Genomic DNA, 23,983 nt, shown 5'->3' with positions numbered 1-23,983 from the left:
AAGTTTAATTGTTTAGTAGAAATTGGGTAAAGGGATCTGGAATGTAAGATGATTTCGTTTATTTAAAGAAACAGAAGAGGGGGTGGAGGGAAGTCTGGGGATTTAGGGGGAGGGGGTAAAAACATTTTCTTTTTGGTTTTTTTAATGTTAATGTGAAATGTGCAGAGTAACTTCGTATTGATATAATGTGGCATATACTGGATTTTTGTAACTGAAAATTAATAAAAATTATTTAACACCCCCCCAAAAAAAGCCAGGCTACCTTCCTGTGTTGACGTGATTGCCTGGGTGATGGGCCATTAGAAGAATAAAGGAAAGGGGGCTTTATATGAGACACAAAATGGTTGGAAGGCCAAAGCCTGGGTTTATAGTTGAGAGTTTGAACTGATGTGACCTAGAAATAAAGCAACAAACTGGAGAAAGAGTCCAAGAGCAATGTTTTATGTCTGTTTGAATGGAAAGGCTCCAAGTATGAGAAAAACTTGACATTTAAGGGGTGCTAATGCTGTGAATCCTTCCATCGTAGGCTCAGATTGTATATACAGTGGTACCTTGGGTTAAAACTTAATTCGTTCTGGAGGTCCGTTCTTAACCTGAAAGTGTTCTTAACCTGAAGCACCACTTTAGCTAATGGGGCCTCCCGCTGCCGCTGCGCCGGCACATGGTTTCTGTTCTCATCCTGAAGCAAAGTTCTTAACCCAAGGTACTGTTTATGGGTTAGCGGAGTCTGTACTCTGAAGCGTCTGTAACCTGGAGCATCTGTAACCCGAGGTACCACTGTATGTGTAAATAAACCATATATACTAAAAGCGCGACAGTCTCTGCTGTGCCTAATTCCAAAATGAAACACAAAGCCTGGCTGAGCGCCTGAAGACCTGGGAATCTAACACCACTTAGAGATTGGGGTGGAGTACAAGAATAAATATATCTGTCCTTAAATTATATTCCCATTTGTAAGCACAAAGAAAGGGAAGGGGAAATATAATAACCTATTTCTGGCACAACGTTTACATTTTGGCAAAGAAAATAGTGACAAAATGAGTTCAGAAAAAAGAGACACCAGAATAAAAAGAGGTAATATTGAGCACTGCCAATGAACTAGAAATGTCTTTTCGTGCTGGCAGAGACATTACCCATGTCTGATTTTAGTTTCTCCTGCATAAAAGCTGGTGCCATCTGTTGGCAAGACATGGAGACCAACTAATGCAATTGTTGTTCATTCATGTAAACTTTGAATGCAATGTAAGTAACTGAAAGCTCCTCCTCTCCCTAGGTTTCTTCTTTCCATGCAGCTAAGAGGAAATAAAAACTTCTGTTAAGAAAGACACACAAGTGACTATCTTCCCATTAATTATCAAAAGAACTGTAATTAAAGTTCCCACTTGTCAAAGCACCTCATGGTATTGCACAGTACACTATCAAAGCTTATGAGAAAGTCTGTGAAAGGTACTATAATTGAGCCTTTAAAAACTGGTGCCCTTGGACTGTTTGGGATTACAACCCCAGCACCTGCAGCCAGCTTAGAATGCGGTGAATCGTAGCCGAAAACATCTGAGGGATAAAATGTTGGAGGAGGCTAATGAAAATATATTACCTCCAGAAATCACAGCTAGAGGTGGGAATCAGAAACCAGCAAAGATCCATCAGTGTCATCACTATCCCTCCCCCACCCCACCCCAGTTTTCACATTCTGGATTTCAGATATATGAGCAGACTAAAAGGCCAACTAGGTCAGACTACTTCAGTCTCATAAGCTGTAACAGTACTAGGGGGATCTTAGTTTATAGAGGGGAATTGTACCAAGGATGGTGGCATTAATGGTCTTGCTGCTGATTCTACTTCCTCATGCAATATGCAAACCTGCCATTGTTAAATGCCATGTCCATGATCCATACAATCCACTTCATCGGTATCATCAGGAAGGAGACCTCATCATTGGTGGCATAGCCTCTCACAGCATCATCGTCTCCATTTCAATAGCCTTCACCGAAAAACCCCCACCAACATTGCTGGAAGAGCTAAAGTAAGAACTGGATAATTTCGTTTCTGCATTTTGATTGCTTATTTCGACACAGGAGTGATGAGATTTAGAAGAAGGGTGACTAAACTGTGGTCCTGCACTGGTTGTTGGACTCCATCAGTTCCAGCCAGCAATGTCCAGCAATAATAATAGACATTGTAGTAGAGCAACATCTCTCCACCCGTGTCCTAGAGGCAGAACTATTGCTTGGGTCAAAAGAGATGTGATGTGGGAGAAATGTAAAATGTGCCGGTATATCAGGGACATTTTAAAGTCTGCACTCCCCTCCCATAGAATTTTTCCCTACATCCCTTATGAGCAAATAGGAGGATTTCTTGTAGTGATATCTGCTCAAGAGTTTCCTCCCCTGTAAAAAAAAAAAAGTTAAGTAATTCCAGTAATAAATAATACTAATGAGGATGAGGTGGAACTGAGTTGTAAAACTCTCTTTTCAGTGTGGTGCCTAAGAATTACCAGCACATCCTTGCTTTAGAATTTGCAGTGAAGGAGATCAACGAAAACCCTCAGCTCTTACCCAATGTCACTTTAGGTTTCCGCATCTATGACAGCTATTTCAATGCCAAATGGACCTCTCATGCCACAATGTTGCTCATATCCACACTGGAAACATTTGTCCCCAACTACATCTGTGACATCAAGAAAAACCTGATAGCCATCATTGGGGGACTGGACTCCCAAACTTCTCTTCACGTGGCAACAATCTTGGATATCTATAAGGTTCCACAGGTGAGATATGTGTGTGTGTGTGTGTGTGTGTGTGTGTGTGTGTGTGTCAAATTATGGGAACATCCAGGTAGATTTTGATTAATAAATGTGCACATTTCAAATAATCAGATGGGCCCTTCTATTGGTAGATCCAAGCTAAGAAATAAAGTATTTTTAGCACATAAGTTATTGCTTGATATTTTCCTTCAGGCCTAGCCAATGCCTGATATATGATAACAGCTGACTGGCAGGTGAGTGTTGCTTGGTTAAACAAAAATAGCATGGGCAGTCCAAATGGCAAGGACTGGAAGGCCCAAATGGAAATTGCCCCAATGATGCTTGTAATACACAAATCTAATATTTAAAATAATCAATCTACAACTAATATTTAAAAGTTATGGTTGCTTCTGTCTCATTCTCCTCCTACCACAACTATGTTTAGCTGATATATGGCCCTGCTCCAGTGATGAATTATAAAACCCCAGGCCTTGTCTTCTACCAGATGGTGCCCAAGGAAGCCCACCAGTATAAGGGGATCCTGTCTTTGCTTCTGCATTTCCGGTGGATATGGATTGGGATCCTGACTTTCTATGATGAAAATGCAGAAAGATTTGTGCAAACTGTGGTTCCACTTTTTTCCCAGAGTGGCATCTGTTTCGCCTTCATAGAAAGAAGTCACAAACCTACTTATATCACTGAAATTAATGATATGTTTAAACTGGGGGCAAAAATACATGACAAAATAAATGATAGCAAAGCCAATGTAGTTTTGGTTTATGGAGAATCTTATGGTCTGGCATTTTTTAGATGGTTGCCTTACCTATCAGAACTGGAACAAAGTTCAAATACCCCAAAAGGTAAAGTGTGGATTATGACAGCCCAGGTGGAGCTCACTTCTTTTGTTTATCAACGGACTTGGGATACAGAAATACTGCATGGGGTTCTCTCATTCACAACTCACTCAAATGATCCACCAGGATTTCATCCATTTGTCCAGAGCAAAACCCCTTCCAGCCCAAAAGGAGATGGCTTCATTTTGGACTTCTGGCAACAGGCATTTGGCTGTGTATTTGCAAATCAAGTTGTTGGCAGTGTGAAGGGGGATGTTTGCACTGGACAAGAAAAGCTGGAGAATCTTCCTGGTCCTTTCTTTGAAATGAGCATGACCACCCACAGCTACAATATTTACAATGCTGTCTATGTTGTGGCCCATGCTTTACATGCCATGTCTTCATCCCGAGGCAAACACAGACCAGTAATGATCAGTGGAGGAATGAAGTTTCAGAATCAAAATCTGTGTCAGGTAATGGGTTGAATACCCTTGATGAAAGAGTTTTAAAAGCCTTTGATTTTATGCATTAGCTGACTTTGGTTTTATACCTTTCCTTTTTTTAAAAAAAATATTTATTAATAATTTCAAAATTACAGAAAAGAAAGAAAAAAATTAAAAACAACACTACAATACATAGGGGGAAACAAGGAAAAATAACAACACATAAAAACCAATGCAACAATACAGCAAAAAGATATAAAAAGAAGGGAAAAAAGACACAAATCCCATATTACATATCTTTAACTTCCATTTGCTTGTTTCATTGACCTCCTCACACCTCCCTTTTTGTATTCTAGTTTGATTGATTATTTCAGCAAATTCTTTCCATCTTTCTCAATTTTTACAAAATAATTTATCTTGACAATTTAACCTATTAATTAACTCAACAAATCCTTTCCACCCTTTCCCCATATTCTGTTATTCAAATTACCTTAAGTTATTTAACCTTATCTTACCAATAAATACTTTAGAGCTTAACGCTTAATACTCGATTATACATAACTCCTGATAGCTTTTCTACTAGAGTCATATAGTTTCATTCCAACATTTTCCCTAATGTTCATTAATTTTAGGCTAATTCCCTAGGGGGAAAAAAAATTCTTTATAAATTTTCTTCCAATCTTCATCCAACGTCTCTTCTTCCTGGTCTCGGGTCGTGTCAGTCCTTACTGTCCATTCCATCTAGTCCATCAACCTGGTAATCTAATGTCCGAGGCCCTTAAGTCTCTTCCATGTCCCTTCTGCAGATCTTCTTCTTCTTGTTTATACATGCACTTTTCCTTGTCTTTTGTTGGTCTCTTTCTTAGTTTCTTTCCTTTCTAGTTGGGGAGTAGGTCTCTGGGGATTCCAACCCAAAATTATCTTCATCTCCCTTCATCCAACCAGCCCATTCCCCAGAGTCCCACTCCCCACAATCATCAATGTAGTCCAAAAAATATTTAAAAACATATTTCGAGGTCTCTCCAAAGTTAAGAATCTCCTCAGCTCCAGACTCCCCCTGGCCGACTCCAACTTCAATCTTCAAAGACAGTGGCTTATACTCCTGTAGGGCCTCGGGTCTCTCCATTTGTATTATTTGAGGTGCAACCGCAACCTCCTCCATTATCTTCTGCACTTGCCCAATCAGTACAGGTTCCTGAGTTGGTCCCTGAATAGTTTCTGTATCAATATGTTTGTTTGTCCACAGTTATTAACCACAACAGTCATCAAATCCATTTTCTCATTCATCAAATCCATCTTCTCATGCATCTGTTCCAGTAAGGCACTTGTCTTGCATAAAGCAAGCACCAAAACTTCCTCCCAGCTCATATTTAGTCAAGGTCAAAAAGGACTGGTCCCATGATCTTAATCTGACAGCTGTAGAGTCCTCAAGTAGACGCAGCAACAATTTAGCAAGCTCCCTCTAGAGGAGACAATTTCTATTTGTATCCATTTTTTTTAAGGCAAGTCCAACAAAGGAAAATTACTTTCATTTTTCAGGTATTTTGTTTCTTTAGAATGCAGAAGGCAACATTGAAATCAATTTATTTCTCTTCTTTAGCTATCTGTCAAAATATCCCATTCACAGTCAATGAACCTCTCCAAGAATTTCTGTCTCTGACACCCCGTTCCCAGGTTAGAGACGGTGGAAACTTATCTTTCTTCACTCCCTCTCCTGCAGGCGTTAAACAAAGCCCCCCCCCCCTTTCTCCTGCTTCCAAGGGGGTTTCTGTAATTATAAATGAAGGAAATTTAAACTTTTTAAACGACTTTCCAGACTTTAGCTTACAAGGTTTTTGCTTCAGTCTATGTACAAAAAGCGGAAGGCGGACTTCCTGTTTTGAACCTTCCTGCTTCGGTGCCAAATTAAGATATTTCTTGATCCAATTTTCCGTTTCTACTCACGGGTACTTGTTTTAAATCCAATTGTCCACAGGAAAAAGTCAGCGCTCTCCGGCAATGGCTGTGCGGCTTCACTCCGTGAAAGTAGCAATCGGTTCGCAGCACCGCACCGCTCACACCACTTCACTCTGGAGCTCCAAAATGGGTGCCCTGCCGAACCCCACATTCCTAGGCTTCCTCCGCCTGGGATTTCTAGCGGGTCCCCACCTTCGCCGCAGCGGGAAGACCCAGTTTCCACGGAGCCAGTTCCTCCAGTTGGAGGAACTCCGCCATTTGCCGATGGCGCTAACCTGGAAGTCCGGTTTTATACCTTTCCTATGCAACCACAGCAGGGATCAACAATGTGGGTGCAGCAATGCTCTTGAAATCTTCCCCAGGTACCTCCAAACCACTTCCTCTATTCACTGCCCTTTGGCCATGAGATGGTTGCTTTATCTATCTTGAAATGCATATAAAGCTAAATGGGAACTTCTCCACATGCTTTTCTACGTTCAAATTCAGCCTACTGGACTTCCCTGCCTATTGACATCAGACAGACACCTTCACTGTATTCATTTAGGCACCTGCTTAAAACGGGTGCTTTTTCCGGCATGCATACCTAGACAAATGGGTATTGATGTACTTTAATCTCCTTTCCTTTTACTGTTATTTAAATGTTTTAGATTTCTTCTTTTTAACTGTTTGAACTTAAAGTAGAAATACTGAAAGAGAACAAAAAGAAAATGAATTCTATCCAAGCATGATATAGCAAACTTCTAGATTTTGCCTTTATCACTATTCCTTCTTCAACCTGTTGCTTCAACTATTCATACCAACCTCTTAGATGAGCATGGGGCTGATTCCCCATTTACCTCTGAAACTGGCATATAAATGGAATAATATATCACATAGCATAGCATATAGAGAGCAAGGTTACATATTTTAGACAACAAAATGAACAGATCTCCCACAGTTTCTTATTGCATTGTGTGCATTTGCTTCTGGAGAACTTCAAAGTCTTTAATTTGAAATGAACTTCAGAATGTGAATAAAGCTTTGTTTACATCATATATATATATATATATATATATGAAAAGAAAACTGCTTTCCTCCAAGGTGGATATTGGGAAACCTGCCATGATATTAAATATCATGATTGTCCTTTGCTGAAGTGAAGCCTTATCTATACTTTCTCTTTCTATCAAGCTCCATCATTTTCTGAGGGGTATCTCATTTAACAACAGCGCTGGGGATAAGATTTCCTTGGACCAGAATGGGGAGATGCTAGCTGGATTTGATATTACCAATTGGATTGTTTTCTCAAACCAATCCTTTCACAGAGTAAAGGTAGGAGGGGTGGATTCCCTGGCTCCTCCACAGCAAGCCTTGACCATCAATGAGGGAGCCATAAAATGGCACCATTGGTTTAACCAGGTAGGATGCGAACATCAGCCATTTGTGAACATAACATGCAAACATATTTTCGTTGCGCAGTGTTCAGCCTTTTAAAAAATGGATTAAAGGTAGCATAAGCTAAGAATTAATGTTATAAGCTGAATGCACAGCCTGTATACTGGTTCTTGTTTCACTGAAAGTAAATATATAAATTGACAACTTGAAGAAGTGAATTCTAAATAGATTTTGACAATATTGAATATATTGTTATGAGTTTGGAGGATCAGTCGATGAAACCCTGGTTCCCTATCCCATCCTAGGATCTTGCATCAGTGAGAGGAGAGCACATAAAGGGAAGCTTGCAGAACAATAAAGCTATATGTTTAACTGTTTAATAAAAGCCATGTATACTAAAGACTTTGTTCTCCACTGGCCTTCCTTAAAAGAAAATCAAATTCCTGGGAAAACCACCCCATATTTTCTCACTTCTTGGAGACTGGTGTGGCATATAACAATATAAATACAAATTACACCCAAAGGGCCAACCTAGATAGTATTTGAAATATCTGGGCTGCCACACATCTGTGCCTGTATCCCAAATTTATGACTATGCTTTAACAAGGAAGAAAATGATGTGACATCGACTTTTACATAAGCCACATAAGAAAAGCCTAATCCCCATAACCTCTGGTTGCTATATTCCTAGATAAAACTATGGCCTGCAGGTATAAATATTTGAATAAAAGAGGTAAGAGCTCAACTTCCCTTGTTAGCTTTTCTTTGAGTCCACTTATTTTATAAATCTCTCTTTCATTTGTGTTTTAGACACAGCCTAATTCTGTATGTACTGAGAGCTGCCGCCCTGGTTTTTGCAGGAAAGTGAAGGAAGGGGAAGCATTTTGCTGCTATGATTGCATCCCATGTCCAGAAGGGAAGATTTCGGACCAGGAGGGTAAGAAATTTACTGTATATATTTATAGTTTGTTGCCTCTAATCAAGAACATGCATATGAAATCATATATTCACCAAGGTTCCTTTTTACAGCTTATAAAAATATTGAGAAATCTAGCTGAAGAAGGACCTAGTGAAAGTGTATGTGATTGTGTAATAATTTGTGATTGTAGATGCTGAATGCTGTTATTAAGGAAGAATCCTATAGCAAGATCCACCAGGTTGAATAGGATTAGTATAAAGTGGATTTTCAGATGAGCCAGGAAGTTTTTGTAACAGCTGGAAATATGCCATCATATCAGGGTTGAGACCAGGGTGGGGTACAATGCATGAAGGCTATTCAGCTTGGTCACATGATCTGGAAATCCAGCCTAAATTAAGCTAAATAAAAGGGTGGTGTAGAAAGGAAAAGGTAAAGGGACCCCTGACCATTAGGTCCAGTCGTGACCGACTCTGGGGTTGCGGCGCTCATCTCGCTTTATTGGCCGAGGGAGCTGGCATACAGCTTCCGGGTCATGTGGCCAGCATGACTAAGCCGCTTCTGGCGAACCAGAGCAGCACACGGAAATGCCGTTTACCTTCCCGCCGGAGCGATACCTACCATATTTTTTGCACCATAACATTCACTTTTTTCCTCCTAGAAAGTAAGGAGAAATGTCTGTGCGTGTTATGGAGGAAATGCCTACGGGTGGCATGCCTACAGATTTTCTTCCTCTAAAAACTACGTGCGTGTTATGGTCAGGTGCGTGTTATAGAGCGAAAAATATGGTATTTATCTACTTGCACTTTGATGTGCATTCGAACTGCTAGGTTGGCAGGAGCATGGACCGAGCAACGGGAGCTCACCCCGTCACGGGGATTTGAACTGCTGATCTTCTGATCGGCAAGTCCTAGGCTCTGTGGTTTAACCCACAGCGCCACCCGCGTCCCTTAAGGGTGGTGTAACCCTATTTAAAAAGCTTGTTTACTCTCTGACACTCTTTAGCCAGCTCAAGCAGTGGCAGCCCTCCTCCTGAATGGATTTAGCATCTAGTGCACTTTATGCTGTCTTAATTTATGCCAGGATTGCATTTCACCATCATCTTGGCATAGTATTTGTCCTTATTTCTGAAATCATCTTCTACAGCAGTCCTTGAAATCTGTTTTGACACTTTGGATACAGTTGGCTGAATTCCTGTTACTTTCACATATTTTTGCCCATAATTCATTTGATTTATTACATACTTAATCCTGCGTTTTCTCTTAAAATGTGTTTAGACATATATATTTTTTCCTTACAAATAATATTTCAATGTGCACTTGTTTTCTGGTAACATATTTAAACAGGTATTTTGATGCCCTTAAACTTTGGGGAATAAGGTTTGGAGAAGTATGAAATACTTAAATCCAGAAAACAGTTGAAAGGTGTTGAATTGGTTATCAAATGTAGAAATTTGCAAAGTCTGAATTACACAATCACTACTTAATGAAGGAGGAAGTAAGTGTGAGCAACTAGTGACAGGTTAATTTGAGTTGGCTTCTGGCTGCAGATCAGGAAGGGTCTTTGTGGCCCTCCCTTTTGCTTTTTGCCTCAATCAGTATTCTAAATCAGATAGGTGAGAAGGGCATGGTTCCATCATTTTCAGTCTCTATTGTTTGGAACTCCTTGTATGCTTTTTAAATCACTTTTATTATGTATTCAAATTATCATACTTCAATTTAAAAACTGGTCCAAATGTTGAAATAAAAAAATAGAGGAAGAGTAGTTGCATGCTGGTCATATTTTTGGGATTAAAAACCATGTTTTTCTTTCTCAGACATGAATGACTGCTATGAATGTGAAGATGGAAAGTATCCAAACACAAATAAGACTATATGTATTCCTAAGCATGCAACTTTCTTGTCCTTTGAAGAACCTCTGGGCCTCAGCTTAGCCTGTTCTGCTCTTTCCTTTGCTTTCATTACAGCACTGGTACTGGAAATATTTGTGAAGCACAGGGACACTCCCGTTGTGAAAGCCAACAACCGGGACCTCACCTACGCTCTACTCATCTCCCTCTTGCTTAGCTTCCTTTCCTCATTACTGTTCATCGGATATCCTGACAACGTGACGTGTCTCCTTCGACAAACTGCTTTTGGCATCATCTTCTCAGTGGCTGTTTCTTGTGTGCTGGCAAAAACCATCACTGTGGTTCTGGCTTTCATGGCCACAAAACCAGGATCCAGAATGAGGAAGTGGGTGGGGAAAGGACTGGCAAACTCTATTGTCCTTTCCTGCTCCCTTATCCAAGCACTCATTTGCACTGTATGGCTGGTGATCTCTCCTCCATTCCCTAATGCTGACATGAAATCAGTGGCTGAAGAAATTGTACTGGAGTGTAATGAGGGGACGGTGACCTTCTTTTACTGTGTCTTGGGCTACATGGGCTTCCTAGCTGTGGTCAGTTTCACTGTGGCTTTCCTTGCCCGGAAATTACCTGACAGTTTCAACGAAGCCAAGTTCATCACTTTCAGCATGTTGGTCTTTTGCAGTGTTTGGTTATCCTTTGTTCCTACCTACATGAGCACAAAGGGGAAATACATGGTGGCTGTGGAGATCTTCTCTATCTTAGCCTCCAGTGGTGGCTTGTTGGGTTGCATCTTTTCCCCAAAATGTTACATTATTTTGCTGAGGCCTGAGCTGAACAATAGGGATCACCTAATAAGAAGAAAATGATGAAGAAATCAAATGTCTGTGTCATTGTCCATAATATCTAGCAAAGCCATTTCTATTTATCCCTGAAAAGAAGCACCCAGAATCCTTTTCAGGCCTCCACCCCACAGGATTTAACCCTTCTCTGCTGTCAGCTGGAAAGTGGGAAGGAGATGGCGTCTCTCCTTTCCCTGCCTGCTCCCAACTTTAATTAGAATGTTTAAAACATCAGTTAAATATTAGCCTACGCCCAAATTGATGCAAGGCAGGGCAGTTGTTTCCCTCAGCCAGCCCAGTTCAAGGCCCCAGATTGCACCCCCAGATCAGGTAGTCTGTGCAGATGTCTATTACCTGAAAATCTCCACTACTTGCACTGTTTCAACACATATCTTTTTCCCCACCTGCTTTCTTCAAAACTGTAAATCTGACAGTTAATCTGAGTAACATTGCTTTGCCATCACACCCGCACCAAGGAAGACTCATGACACCACTTTAAGTCAGGGAAAATGTTTTTATACATGAAATATAACTTATGGGGCAACTTGTTATAGCCATTTGCCCTTAGCAGCAGAGATAGACAATTACCATGACCACATTAAAGAAAGGGAAAGAGCTAAATAAATTACCAACTAATTTAAAGGGAGAGAAATATGCCAAGCACCCAAAATGTAGTTATTTAAGATTCCAATCATTTTGGGTTGGCAGGATATCACTGGTTTTTAGCCCAACAATTATATCTGCTTCTTGACAATATCCTCCAAACGTAAATAAAAATTAAAAAAGAAAAACAAAAGATAAAGCTGGAGAATTGCATGAGCAAGGAGGGCAGAATGGGAAGCCTTTTGGGGTCCCCCCGCCGCCCAATGCCAGCTGGCTTCAAAACATTCTTAGTGTTGCTTGTTTGAATCTTCAGATTGCTTGCTTCTCTGTAGTCAGAGCCTGGATGAATGCTTCTGTGCTGCTGGGATTTTCAGACTTGTGTGTTTGATAGAAGCACTTGGCATAATTAAATCCTCCTGCTCTCAGTTGGTGGTGGAGGAAGAAGTTGCAGTATCTCCATTCTTTAGGTGTGAAATAAAAAATGTGTACAGCCCAGCAACTCTCCGTTTGTGTGGAGGCTGTCATTACACGAATCAGCGGTCTCACATAAACCTGTTCCACCCCTATTCCACCCCCTTCTGGGGCCAAAAATGGCATGTGCATCAGCAGTCACACATCCATTGGGCGCATGCAAAATGCTCACCGCCTGTACATGTAATTGCAACTGATAATAACTTAGACCGACATGCAGGCCTCGTGGGTTGGTTGCTGATGTCCTAGGCTTGGTGGTAAGTTGGCAGGATATCAACATACCACAAAAGAGAATGATACCAACTTACCACAGTGAGAGAAGAGGCTGGACTTTTCTTCAGACAGAACTCACCAAAACTCAGTTCTGGCACCTCTCACATGGGTGCCATTGCCATTATAAGAAAACAAGGAAGGCATTCATGTTGAGTTTCTAAAAAATATAGCACAGAGAAGGAGCACTGGGCTGGCTGCATCCTTGGTGGCAATGGACAAGAAGAGGGGCCCCTCCTAATGATCCCATGGGGTTCCCCAGAAGTGGTTCATACTGAGATTAAGGAGTAGGAATGAATTAGAATATTGGAATTGAAATGCACGCATGAAAGTATTGCATTGCATTGATTTATAATAGGGGCTGAAACCTCATTTCCCGGCACCCAAGTGTAATAAAAGTTAGCTTTTATTGTCTGTGTTGTGAATTTCTGGGTTTAGAACTGTTTAGGCACATTTTCAGGGCAGCATGTGTCTTAACTCACAAAACAGATCCACTTCTCATATGTGCAAGTTTATAGAGGTTTAGGGGTAGATTATGTGTACATTCATCTCCCAACACTTCCTGCATATATGGAAAATAGAATGGCCAGAAATCTCCTCCCCCCCACTTCCATATTGGTACATTTGGACTACATTATTTTGTTGAGACCAGAACTGAATGAGAGGGATCTATTAATTAGAAGGAGGACTTGAAAAAAAGCACAAGAGTATTTGTTTTCTTCAGTGTACAGGCTGGGAATTTGTGTCCATCCATCACATTGTCATGGATGTGATGAGGAAAGGGTGGGTTCATTGTATAAGACCAAAGTAGCTGATCAAATTTGCTGATCAAGCTGGAACAGCATGACAAGGAATTGAGCACAAAGTTACCAATGAGAAACAGAGAAAGATCTGGGGAGCCAATTAGGAAGAGACACCTCAAGTAAGTTAGAGATAGGGAAAGAGAATTCCAGTGCATCCATTTGATGTAGAAGGTCAAATTTCAAATGAACTCCAAATTTACACCTTCATGCATGGTAGCAGAATCTCTTTTGGAAAGCTTTGGAGTCACATTATGAAACATCTAATGAAACAAAATTCTTATACAGGGATCTGCTACCTTCAAATATTACTCTTTCTAATGGTATAAAATCATTCATCATGCATGAATTACCCATATTCTGCTGCTGCTACTTCTTCTTGCTGACTTGCAATTTAGCTTTTAACATTATATCATTTTATATACTCTTATGAATTTGGGCTTGGATAGGAGAAGTAGGCTGCATGTCAGAACCTTCTAACCCCAGGATTGAGCAAGTGTTAAAATATAAGCCAGGCTACCTTCCTGTGTTGAGGTGATTGCCTGGGTGATGGGCCATTAGGAGAACAAAGGAAAAGGGGCTCTATGTGAGACAGGAAATGGTTGGGGCCCCTCCCTCAGTTGGTTGGAAAGACCAAGCCCGGGTTTAGAGTTGGGAGTTTGCAGTAATGTGACCTAGAAATAAATCAGAAAGAGTCATAGAGCAATGTTTGATGTCTTTTTTTAATCCAAGGGTACAGCTAAGAGAAAAATGAGACTCTTTAGGGGTGTTAATGCTGTGAACCCCTCCATCATAGGCTTAGATCTCATTCTCATATATATATATATCTATATGCGTAAATAAACCATATATTCTAAAAACGCCAGAATCTCTGCTGTGCCTCAGTCCAAAGGATACACAAAGTGTGGGTGAGCACCTGAAGCACCGGGAATCACAAACTACTTAGAGATTGGGGTGAAGTGCAAGAATAAGTATGTCTGCCCTTAAATTATATTCCCATTTGTAGAGCACAAAGAAGGGAAGGGGAAATATAATAACCTATTTCTGGCACAATTTTTTACATTTTGGAGAAGAAAGTAGTGACAAAATGAGATAAGGAAAGGTAGATGCAAGAATAACAAGAGATAATATTGACCCCTGCCAACAAATTAGAAATGCGTTTCCATGTTGGCAGAGACATTTCCCATGTCTCATTTTAGTTTCTCCAGCAAAAAAGCTGGTGCTTTCCCCCCATCCATTAGCAAGACAAGGACTGCATCCTTGGTGGCAATGGACAAGACAAGGACACCAACTAATGCCATTGTTCTTTCATGTGAACTTTGAATGCAATGTAAGTAGTCGAAGGCTCCAACTCTCCGTACTTTTCTTCTTTCCAGGTCAGAATTTCAAGAGGCTAGTGCTATGATCAAACATGTTCATTTCATCCCTAAGAGACCAAAGGGTTGTATTTCCAGTGGGGGTTTTTCTGATTGTTTATCATTGTAAATCAAAATCTCATGAAGTGTTGTTGTTTTTTTAAAAAAGAAACACAAGTGACTATCTTCCCATTAATTATCAAAAGAACTATAATTAATGTTCCTACTTGTCAAATCATTTCCTGGACTTGCACAGTACACTATCAAAACAAATGAAAAAGTCTGTGAAAGGTACTATAATTTAGCCTTTAAAAGACTGGTGCCCTTGGACTATTCTGGATCACAACCCCATCACCTGTTTTAAATGCTGTGAACTGTAGCCCAAAACATCTGAGGGATACTAGGTTGGAGAAGGGAGAGAGAGAGAGAGAGAGAGAGAGAGAGAGAGAGAGATTACCCCCAGTAATCACAGCTAGATGTGGGAACCAGAAACAAGCAAGGATCCATCAGCACCATCTCTATCCCCCCCCCCCCCCCCAGTTTTCATAGTCAGGATTTTATACCTATCATCAGACTAAAAGGCCAACAAGTTAAACTACTTCAGTTTCAAAAGCTGTAATAGTGCTAGAGGAATTTTAGTGTGTATGGGAAATTGTTCCAAAGATGGTGGCATTGTTCTTCTTGCTGCTGATTCTACTTCCTCATGCAATAAGCAAATCTCCCATTGTTAAATGTCATGTCCATGATCCATACATTCCACTTCATCAATATCATCAGGAAGGAGACCTCATCATTGGTGGCATAGCCTCTCACAGCATCGTCATCTCCATTTCAATAGCCTTCACCGAAAAACCCCTACCAACATTGCATGAAGAGCTAAAGTAAGACCTGGGTAATTTCATTTCTGCATTTTAATTCCTTCTTTGGACACTGCAGTGAGTGATCAGTTTTAGAGGAAGTGTGACTAAACTGTGGCCCTGCAGTGGTCATTGGACTCCATCAGTTCCATCAATAATAATGGAAATTGTTGGACAACAGCATCTGGAGGGCCACAGTTCTCCACCCTTGTCCTAGAGGCAGAACTACTGTTTGGGTCAAAGGAGATGTCAGGTGGAAGAAATGTGGTCAGGAGGGTCTCCGCTAGTTTGAAAGAAATGTTGCCACTTTCCCCATTGAATTAAATATTTAGGTATCATGTAACATTGTTGTGGAAATATCTGCATCAGTACTGCTTCAGGGCCCAGGAGAGTGAAATAAGTACAGGATTTCTACACAGATTATGAAGCCAGCAATAAAAATGTACATCGGGGGCATTTTAAAGTCTGCGCTCCCCTCCCATAGAATTTCCCCCTTCTTCCCTTTTCAACCTTGTAGGCAAGGAGGAGGATCATTTGCAGTGATAACTGTTCAAGAGTTTCCTCCCCTGCAAAAAAGAAGTAATAATTAAATGAACACAGTAATGAATAATACTAATGAGGATGATGAAGAACAGAGTTATGATAAATTTACAAAGTGTTACATGCCCTTCTGATGGAAAATGAAACTTTTTTAGTGTGGTGCCAAAGAATTACCAACACATCCTGGCCTTGCAGTTTGCAGTGAAGGAGATCAACGAAAACCCTCAGCTCTTACCCAATGTCACTTTAGGCTTCCGCATCTATGACAGCTATTTCAATGCCAAATGGACCTCTCATGCCACAATGTTGCTCATATCCACACTGGAAACATTTGTCCCCAACTACATCTGTGACATCAAGAAAAACTTGATAGCCATCATTGGGGGACTGGACTCCCAAACTTCTCTTCATGTGGCAACAATCTTGGATATCTATAAGGTTCCACAGGTGAAATATATATCCCTCTGGCGTGTCATGGAAACTAGGCATATTCAGATAGATTTGGATAATAAAATGTGCACGTTTCAAATAATCTGCAAATGGCAGATCCAAACTAAGAAATGAAGTATGGTTAGCATATAAGTTATTGCTTCTGGTGTACCTTTTGGCCTAGCCAGTTCCTGATACAGTGGGACATTGGGTTGCAGACGCTTCAGGTTACAGACACTGCTAACCCAGAAATAGTAGCTCGGGATAAGAACTTTGCTTTAAGATGAGTACAGAAATTGTGCGGCGGTGGCAGCGGGAGGCCCCATTGGCTAAAGTGGTACCTCAGGTTAAGAACAGTTTCAGGTTAACAACGGACCTCAAGAACGATTAAGTTCTTAACCTGAGGTACCACTGTATATACGATCTGAGCCCATGATGGAGGATGATAACAGATGATTGGCATGTAAGAATCACTTGACTTAGCAAAAATAGCATGCACAGGCCAAATGGCAAGGATTGGAAGGTCCAAATGGAAATTGCCACAGTGATGCTTGTAATACCCAAATTTAATATTTAAAAGTTATTGTTGCTTCTGTTTCTTTCTCCTCCTACCACAACTATGTTTAGCTGATATATGGCTCTGCTCCAGTGATGAATGATAAAACCCCAGGCCTTTTCTTCTACCAGATGGTGCCCAAGGAAGCCCACCAGTATAAGGGGATCCTGTCTTTGCTACTGCATTTCAGGTGGATATGGATTGGGATCCTTACTTTCTATGATGAGAATGCAGAAAGATTTGTGCAAACTGTGGTTCCACTATTTTCCCAGAGTGGCATCTGTTTCGCCTTCATAGAAAGAAGTCACAAATTTACTTATGTCACTGAAATTAATGATATGTTTAAACTGGGGGCAAAAATACATGACAAAATAAATGATAGCAAAGCCAATGTAGTTTTGGTTTATGGAGAATCATATACTCTGGCATTTTTTAGATGGTTGCCTTACCTATCAGAACTGGAACAAAGTTCAAATACGCCAAAAGGTAAAGTATGGATTATGACAGCCCAGGCGGAGCTCACTTCTTTTGTTTATCAACGGACTTGGGATACAGAAATACTCCATGGGGTTCTCTCATTCACAACACACTCAAATGATTCGCCAGGATTTCATCAATTTGTCAAGAGCAAAAACCCTTCCAACCCAAAAGGAGATGGCTTCATTTTGGACTTCTGGCAACAGGCATTTGGCTGTGTATTTCCAAATCGAGTGGTTGGCAGTGTGAAGGGGGATATTTGCACTGGGCAAGAGAAGCTGGAGAATCTTCCTGGTCCTTTCTTTGAAATGAGCATGACCAGCCACAGCTACAACATCTACAATGCTGTCTATGCTGTGGCCCATGCTTTACATGCCATGTCTTCATCCCGAGGCAAACACAGACGAGTAATGATCAATGGAAGAATGAAGTTTGACAAACAACCGCTGTGGCAGGTAATGGGCTGAACACCCTTCCTCAAAGAGGTTCAAAAGCCTTTGGTTTTATACAATTGCTAACTGTCATTTTCCCTATGCAACCACAGCTTGGGGCACCAATGTGGGTGCGGCAATGCTCTTGAAATCTTCCCCATGTGCCGCCAAACCACTTCTTCAATTCACTGCCCTTTGGCCATGAGATAGTTGCTTTATGTCTCTCGAAATGCAAATAGAGCCAAATGGGTTCTCCATTTGCTTTTCCAGCTTCAATTTCAACCTACTAGACATCCCTGCCTATTGACATCAGACAGACACCTTCACTGTATTCATTTAGGCACCTGCTTAAAATATTTTTGTTTACACAAGGCACGTGAGTATTCTCGTATTTTAATCTCATTGCCTTTTACTTCTAATTTTAAACCTTTTAAATGTCTTCTTTTAAACTGTTGGAACTTAAAGTAGAAATACTGAAAGAGAACAAAATGAATGAATTCTATCCAAGCATGATTTAGCCAACTTCTAGACTTTCCCTTTATCACCATTCCTTCTTCAACCTGTTGCTTCAACTATTCATATCAACCTCTTAGATCAGCATGAGGCTGATTCCCCATTTACCTCTGAAGTTGGCATATAAAAGGAATAATATATCACATACCAAAGCATATAGAGTCTATAGAGAGCAAAGTGATATAACCTGGAGAGGTACCTATTTATCTACTTGCACTTTGATGTGCTTTCAAATGCTAGGTTGGCAGGAGCAGGGACTGAGCAACAGGAGCTCACCCCGTCGTGGGGATTCGAACCGCCGAACTTCTGATAGGCAAGCCCTAGGCTCTGTAGTTTAACCCACAGTGCCACCCACGTCCCTAAATCACACACACACACACACACACACACACATTTAAAAAATATGCTTTCCTTCAAGGTTTATATTTGGAATCCTGACACGAAAGTGAACATCATGATCATCTTTTGCTGAATTGAAACCTTTTCTATACTTTCTCTTTCTTTTTCAATCCAGCTCCACCATTTTTTGAGGGGTATCTCATTTAACAACAGTGCTGGGGATAAGATTTCCTTCGACCGGAATGGGGAGATACTAGCTGGATTTGATATTACCAATTGGATTCTTTCCTCCAACCAATCCTTTCAGAGAGTGAAGGTAGGAGGGGTGGATTCCCTGGCTCCTCCACAGCAAGCTTTGACCATCAATGAGGGAGCCATCAAATGGCACCATTGGTTTAACCAGGTAGGATGCGAACATCAGCCATTTGTGAACATAACATACAAACATATTTTCATTGTGCGGTGTTCAGCCTTTTAAAAAATGGGTTAAGGTAGCATAAGCTATGAATTAATGTTATAAGCTGAATGCACAGCCTGTATAGTGGTTCTTGTTTCACTGAAAGTGAATATATAAATTGACAACTTGAAGAAACGAATTCTAAATAGATTTTAATGGTATTGAATATACTGTTAAAAGTTTGCAATATCAGTCTGGATGAAACCCTGGTTCCCCTTCCAGTCATGGGATTCTGCATCAGTGAGGGGAGAACACAGAAAGGGGAGCTTGCTGAACTATTTTAAATATAGCCATATGTTTAAATGTTTAAATAAAGTCATATATACTCAAGACTGTGGTCTCCGGCAATCATTAAAAGAAAATCAAACTCCTGGGTAAACCACCACAGATTTTCTCACTACTTGGAGACTGGTGTGGCATATAACAATGTAAATTGAAATTACACTCAATGGGCCAACCTAGATAGTATCTGGAATACTTGGTCTGCCACACATCTGTGCCTCTATCCCAAATTTATGAGAATACTTTGACAAGGAAGAAACATGAAATGACATCAAATTTTACATAAGCCCCATAACAAAAGCCTAATCCCTATAGCCTCTGGCTGTTATATTCCTAGGCAGAAGTAAAGAGCAAAGTAAGGTCTTCAGTGTTTAAAATATTCTGTACTATGTCATCAACAAGGAAGTCCTTACCCCCTCTGTAACTTGGTACACCCTGACAGTCACTAAGAATCATACTCCAGGACATCTGAATGCTCCACCTTAGATGAGGATATTAAACCCACAAATGAATAGCTCAGTGGAGATTTAACTGCCATCACCTGCTGGATATAAAGCAGTGGCTCTCTATTATGGCTTTGCTAAAAGGCCCAAGTCAAGGATGTTGGATGATATAATGCAGATTACACAAAAACACATTGGATCAAACCACACGGGCTGAACTTTAAACAAAATATTTTTTTAAATAGGTTTTGCTTTAGTGGGCAAGGAAAACATTAAACATGTTGTTCAATTTTTCATTTTTCAAAATTCATAAATAATTATTTAAAAAGTGAAATATTAATGTTTTAACCACTCTGATGTTTGTCAACCATTGAAAGTGTGTCATTCTTGACAAGCATGATTAAAGTGCATCAGTGGTTTTCACCAAAATTAGAAAGAAACCTATCTATGGCTGGCATGTATAAATATTTCAGTTTTAAAAAAGGATCCATATGTCAATGTTCAGCACTTTCTAAACTGTGGATGCTTTTATAAATGACCTCACAAGGTAGATGAAACATGCCGTGCTTCAAGGTTTTAAAATAGCAGGTGCATAACTTTGAGGCTTAATTTGCATTAAGGGACACCACCACAACCCCTTAATGTCACTCTGACAGAAAGAGGTGTGCATACCTAGTCCAAGCCCTGACTATACAGGATATTAAAAATATTACTATCCACAACAGAAACGGCAAAAATAACAATTTATTAGAGTTTGCACATTGAGTCAATGGGAAATGTCAGAAAATGAGTCATAATGGAATGGAAACAACCTATTAGGTGAATCGCTGTTGTTCTTTTGCAAGTTGAAGAGCTCAAATTTGAGTGGACTTTGAGTCCACTTTGTAAATACATCTCTCTCTTTCATTTGTGTATTAGACAAAGCCTGACTCTGTATGCACTGAGAGCTGCTGCCCTGGTTTTTACAAGAAAGTAAAGGAGGGGGAAGCATTTTGCTGCTACGATTGCATCCCATGTCCAGAAGGGAAGATTTCAGATCAGAAGGGTAAGAAATTTATTGTATATATTTAAAACCTGTTGCCTCTAATCGAGAACATGCATATGTAATCATGCATTCACCAAGATTCCTTTGACAGTTCAGGAAATATTGAGAAACCTTGCTGAAGAGGGACATAATGAAAGTGTGTGTGTGTGTGAGAGAGAGAGAGAGAGAGAGAGAGAGAGAGAGGGAGAGAGAATTTGTGATTGTGGATGTTGAATGTTGTTATTAAGGAAGAATCCTATAGCAAGATCCACCACATTGAACAGGATTAGGATAAAGTGGATTTTCAGATGAGCCAGGAGGTTTCTATAAGAGCTGGAAATATGCCATCATATCTGCTTGATATGATATAATAAACAAAGATTAAGCAGGCGGAGGTGAACGTGATGCTTCTTAAACTGGTTTAAGCCTTGGACCCTTTTAAAATCCCTTTTTAAATCATTTTAATAATGTATTCAAAAGATTATACTTTAATTGTTTAAAAAAATGGTCCAAATGTTGAAAAAAAAAAATAGACGCATGTTGGTCATATTTTTGGGATTAAGAACCATGTTTTTCCTTCACCAGACATGAATGACTGCTATGAATGTGAAGATGAAAAGTATCCAAGCAAAAATAAGACTATATGTATTCCTAAGCATACAACATTCTTGTCTTTTGAAGAACCTCTGGGCATCAGCTTAGCCTGTTCTGCTCTTTCCTTTGCTTTCATTACAGCACTAGTACTTGAAATATTTGTGAAGCACAGGGACACTCCCGTTGTGAAAGCCAACAACCGTGACCTCACCTACACTCTGCTCATCTCCCTCTTGCTTTGCTTCCTTTCTGCATTATTGTTCATCGGATATCCTGACAAGGTGACGTGTCTCCTCCGACAAACTGCTTTTGGCATCATCTTCTCAGTGGCTGTTTCTTGTGTGCTGGCAAAAACCATCACTGTGGTTCTGGCTTTCATGGCCACAAAACCAGGATCCAGGATGAGGAAGTGGGTGGGGAAGGGACTGGCAAACTCTATTGTCCTCTCCTGCTCCCTACTCCAAGCACTCATTTGCACTGTATGGCTGGTGATCTCTCCTCCATTCCCTAATGCTGACATGAAGTCAGTAGCTGAAGAAATTGTACTGGAGTGCAATGAGGGGACGGTGACCTTCTTTTACTGTGTCTTGGGCTACATGGGCTTCCTAGCTGTGGTCAGTTTCACTGTGGCTTTCCTTGCCCGGAAATTACCTGACAGTTTCAACGAAGCCAAGTTCATCACTTTCAGCATGTTGGTCTTTTGCAGTGTTTGGTTATCCTTTGTCCCTTCCTACATGAGCACAAAGGGGAAATACATGGTGGCTGTGGAGATCTTCTCTATCTTAGCCTCCAGTGCTGGCTTGTTGGGTTGCGTCTTTTCTCCCAAATGTTACATTATTTTGCTGAAGCCTGAGCTGAACAATAGGGAACACCTATTAAGAAGAAAATGATGAAGAAATCAAAGGTCTGTGTCATTGGCTATAATATCTAGTTCAGGGATTTGTATGTATCCTTGAAAAGAAGCACCCAGAAACCTCCTCAATCTCCCATATTCAGCTATTCCAGATCCACTGTATCTTTTCCTCTGCTCACTGTGAAGTCTGCATTTGTTATTCTTAGGCCTCAGCACTGTACAATTCTGCTCTGATGCTCTTTCCTGCAACTTTTCCCCACTAGAGATTGATGATCTTACCCTGTCTAATCCCATTTTATTTTTCTGCATGTGGCTGTGTTAATGTACATCCTGCTCCACTCCAGTGGAGATTTCTTAGGATAGGTCTGTAGAAATCCTTTAAAAACTGAACATAGAAACAGTCACAAAATATAAGCACTGAGTACTAAAAGGTTTATAAAGGACCTGCCCTATCTTTTTTCTTTCCCCTTGCTTTCTTCAAAACTGTAAATCTGACAATTATTCTGGTTAAAAATATTTTGCCATCACACAAACACCAAGGAAGACTCAAGACACCACTTTAAGTTGGAAGAAAAACTTATAATTATTAAAGTTATCATTTAGGAAAACGTATTATAACCATCTGCCCTTAGCAGGAGAGGTAGACAATTTCCATGACCATATTAAAAAAGGGAAAGAGCAAAATAAATAACCAGCTAATTTAAAGGAAAATAAATATACCAAACACCCAAAATGTAGTTATTTCAGATTCCACTCTGGGTTTGGCTGGATTTCACTGGTCTTTAGTCCAATAATATCTGCTTCTTTGCAATATGTTCAAAAAGCAAATAATAATAAAAAGAGAAGAAACAAAAGATAAAGCTGGAGAAATGCCTGAAGAAGGGTGGGGGAAGAATGGGAAGCTTTTTGGGGTTGTTTCCCCCCCCCCATCCCAGCTGGCTTCAAAACATTCTTGCTGTTGTTTGTTTGAATCTTCAGGTTGCTTGCCTTTCTGTAGCCAGAGTCTGCATAAATGCTTCTGTGTTGCTGCATTTTCAAACGTTGTTTAAAGGTGAAATAATAAATGTGTACAGGTCAGATGTAGTACCAGCAATTCTCCATCTGTGTGGAGGTTGTTTTCTGGGTCATTACATTAATCAGTGGACTAACCTAAGCTTGTTCTGCCCCTGTTCCACATCTTTTCAGGACCAAAAATGATGCATGTATCGGCAGTCACAGGTCCATCAGGAACATGCAAAATGCTCACCCCTGTACATGTAATTGCAACTGGCAATGACTTGGTCTGGGAGGGACATATAAAGGCCTTGTAGGTTGGTTCCTGATGTGCTAGGCTTGGTGGTAAGTTGGCAAGATCCTAACGCAAGTGAAAGAAGAGGGTGGGCTTTTTATCAGGCAAAACTCACCAGAACTCAGTTTCAGCACCTCTCGGGTGGGCACAATTGCCATTATAAGAGAACATGGGAGGCATTCATGCTGAGCACCGGCAATTCTGTTTATAGAAAATTAGCACTGAGAAGGTGCATTGGGCTGGATCCTTGGTGGCAATGGGCAGGAAGAGGGGCTCCCTCCTAGTGATTCCCTGGGGTTCCCCAGGAGTGGTTCACATCATAGGAGCCTCTGTAACTAAGGGTTATGTTTCACCACTTTCTTTTCCACTTTGAAAAAACTCTTATCTCTTCATATTAAGGAGTATGAATGTATTAGAATATTAGAATTAAAATGCACCCATGAAAGTA

At 40.4% G+C, this 23,983-nt stretch overlaps 1 protein-coding gene across 1 annotated transcript; it reads left to right on the top strand.

The window, feature by feature from the left end:
- Positions 1–1,805: 1,805 nt before the first annotated feature.
- On the top strand, positions 1,806–22,284 carry LOC310691552 (vomeronasal type-2 receptor 26-like; the record flags this gene model as incomplete). Its single annotated transcript, XM_083471414.1, has 9 exons — positions 1,806–2,023; positions 2,476–2,767; positions 3,801–4,049; positions 15,230–15,333; positions 16,005–16,296; positions 16,966–17,766; positions 18,770–18,997; positions 20,695–20,821; positions 21,386–22,284. The coding sequence occupies 9 exons, from the start codon at positions 1,806–1,808 to the stop codon at positions 22,282–22,284; spliced, it is 3,210 nt and encodes a 1,069-aa protein (XP_083327540.1).
- Between the last annotated feature and the right edge of the window lie 1,699 nt (positions 22,285–23,983).

Source organism: Podarcis liolepis, assembly GCF_965112155.1.
Source record: "Podarcis liolepis genome assembly, chromosome: 13".
In the NCBI taxonomy this organism is placed as follows: Eukaryota; Metazoa; Chordata; class Lepidosauria; order Squamata; family Lacertidae; genus Podarcis; species Podarcis liolepis.
This window is presented reverse-complemented; position numbering and strand designations above follow the sequence as displayed.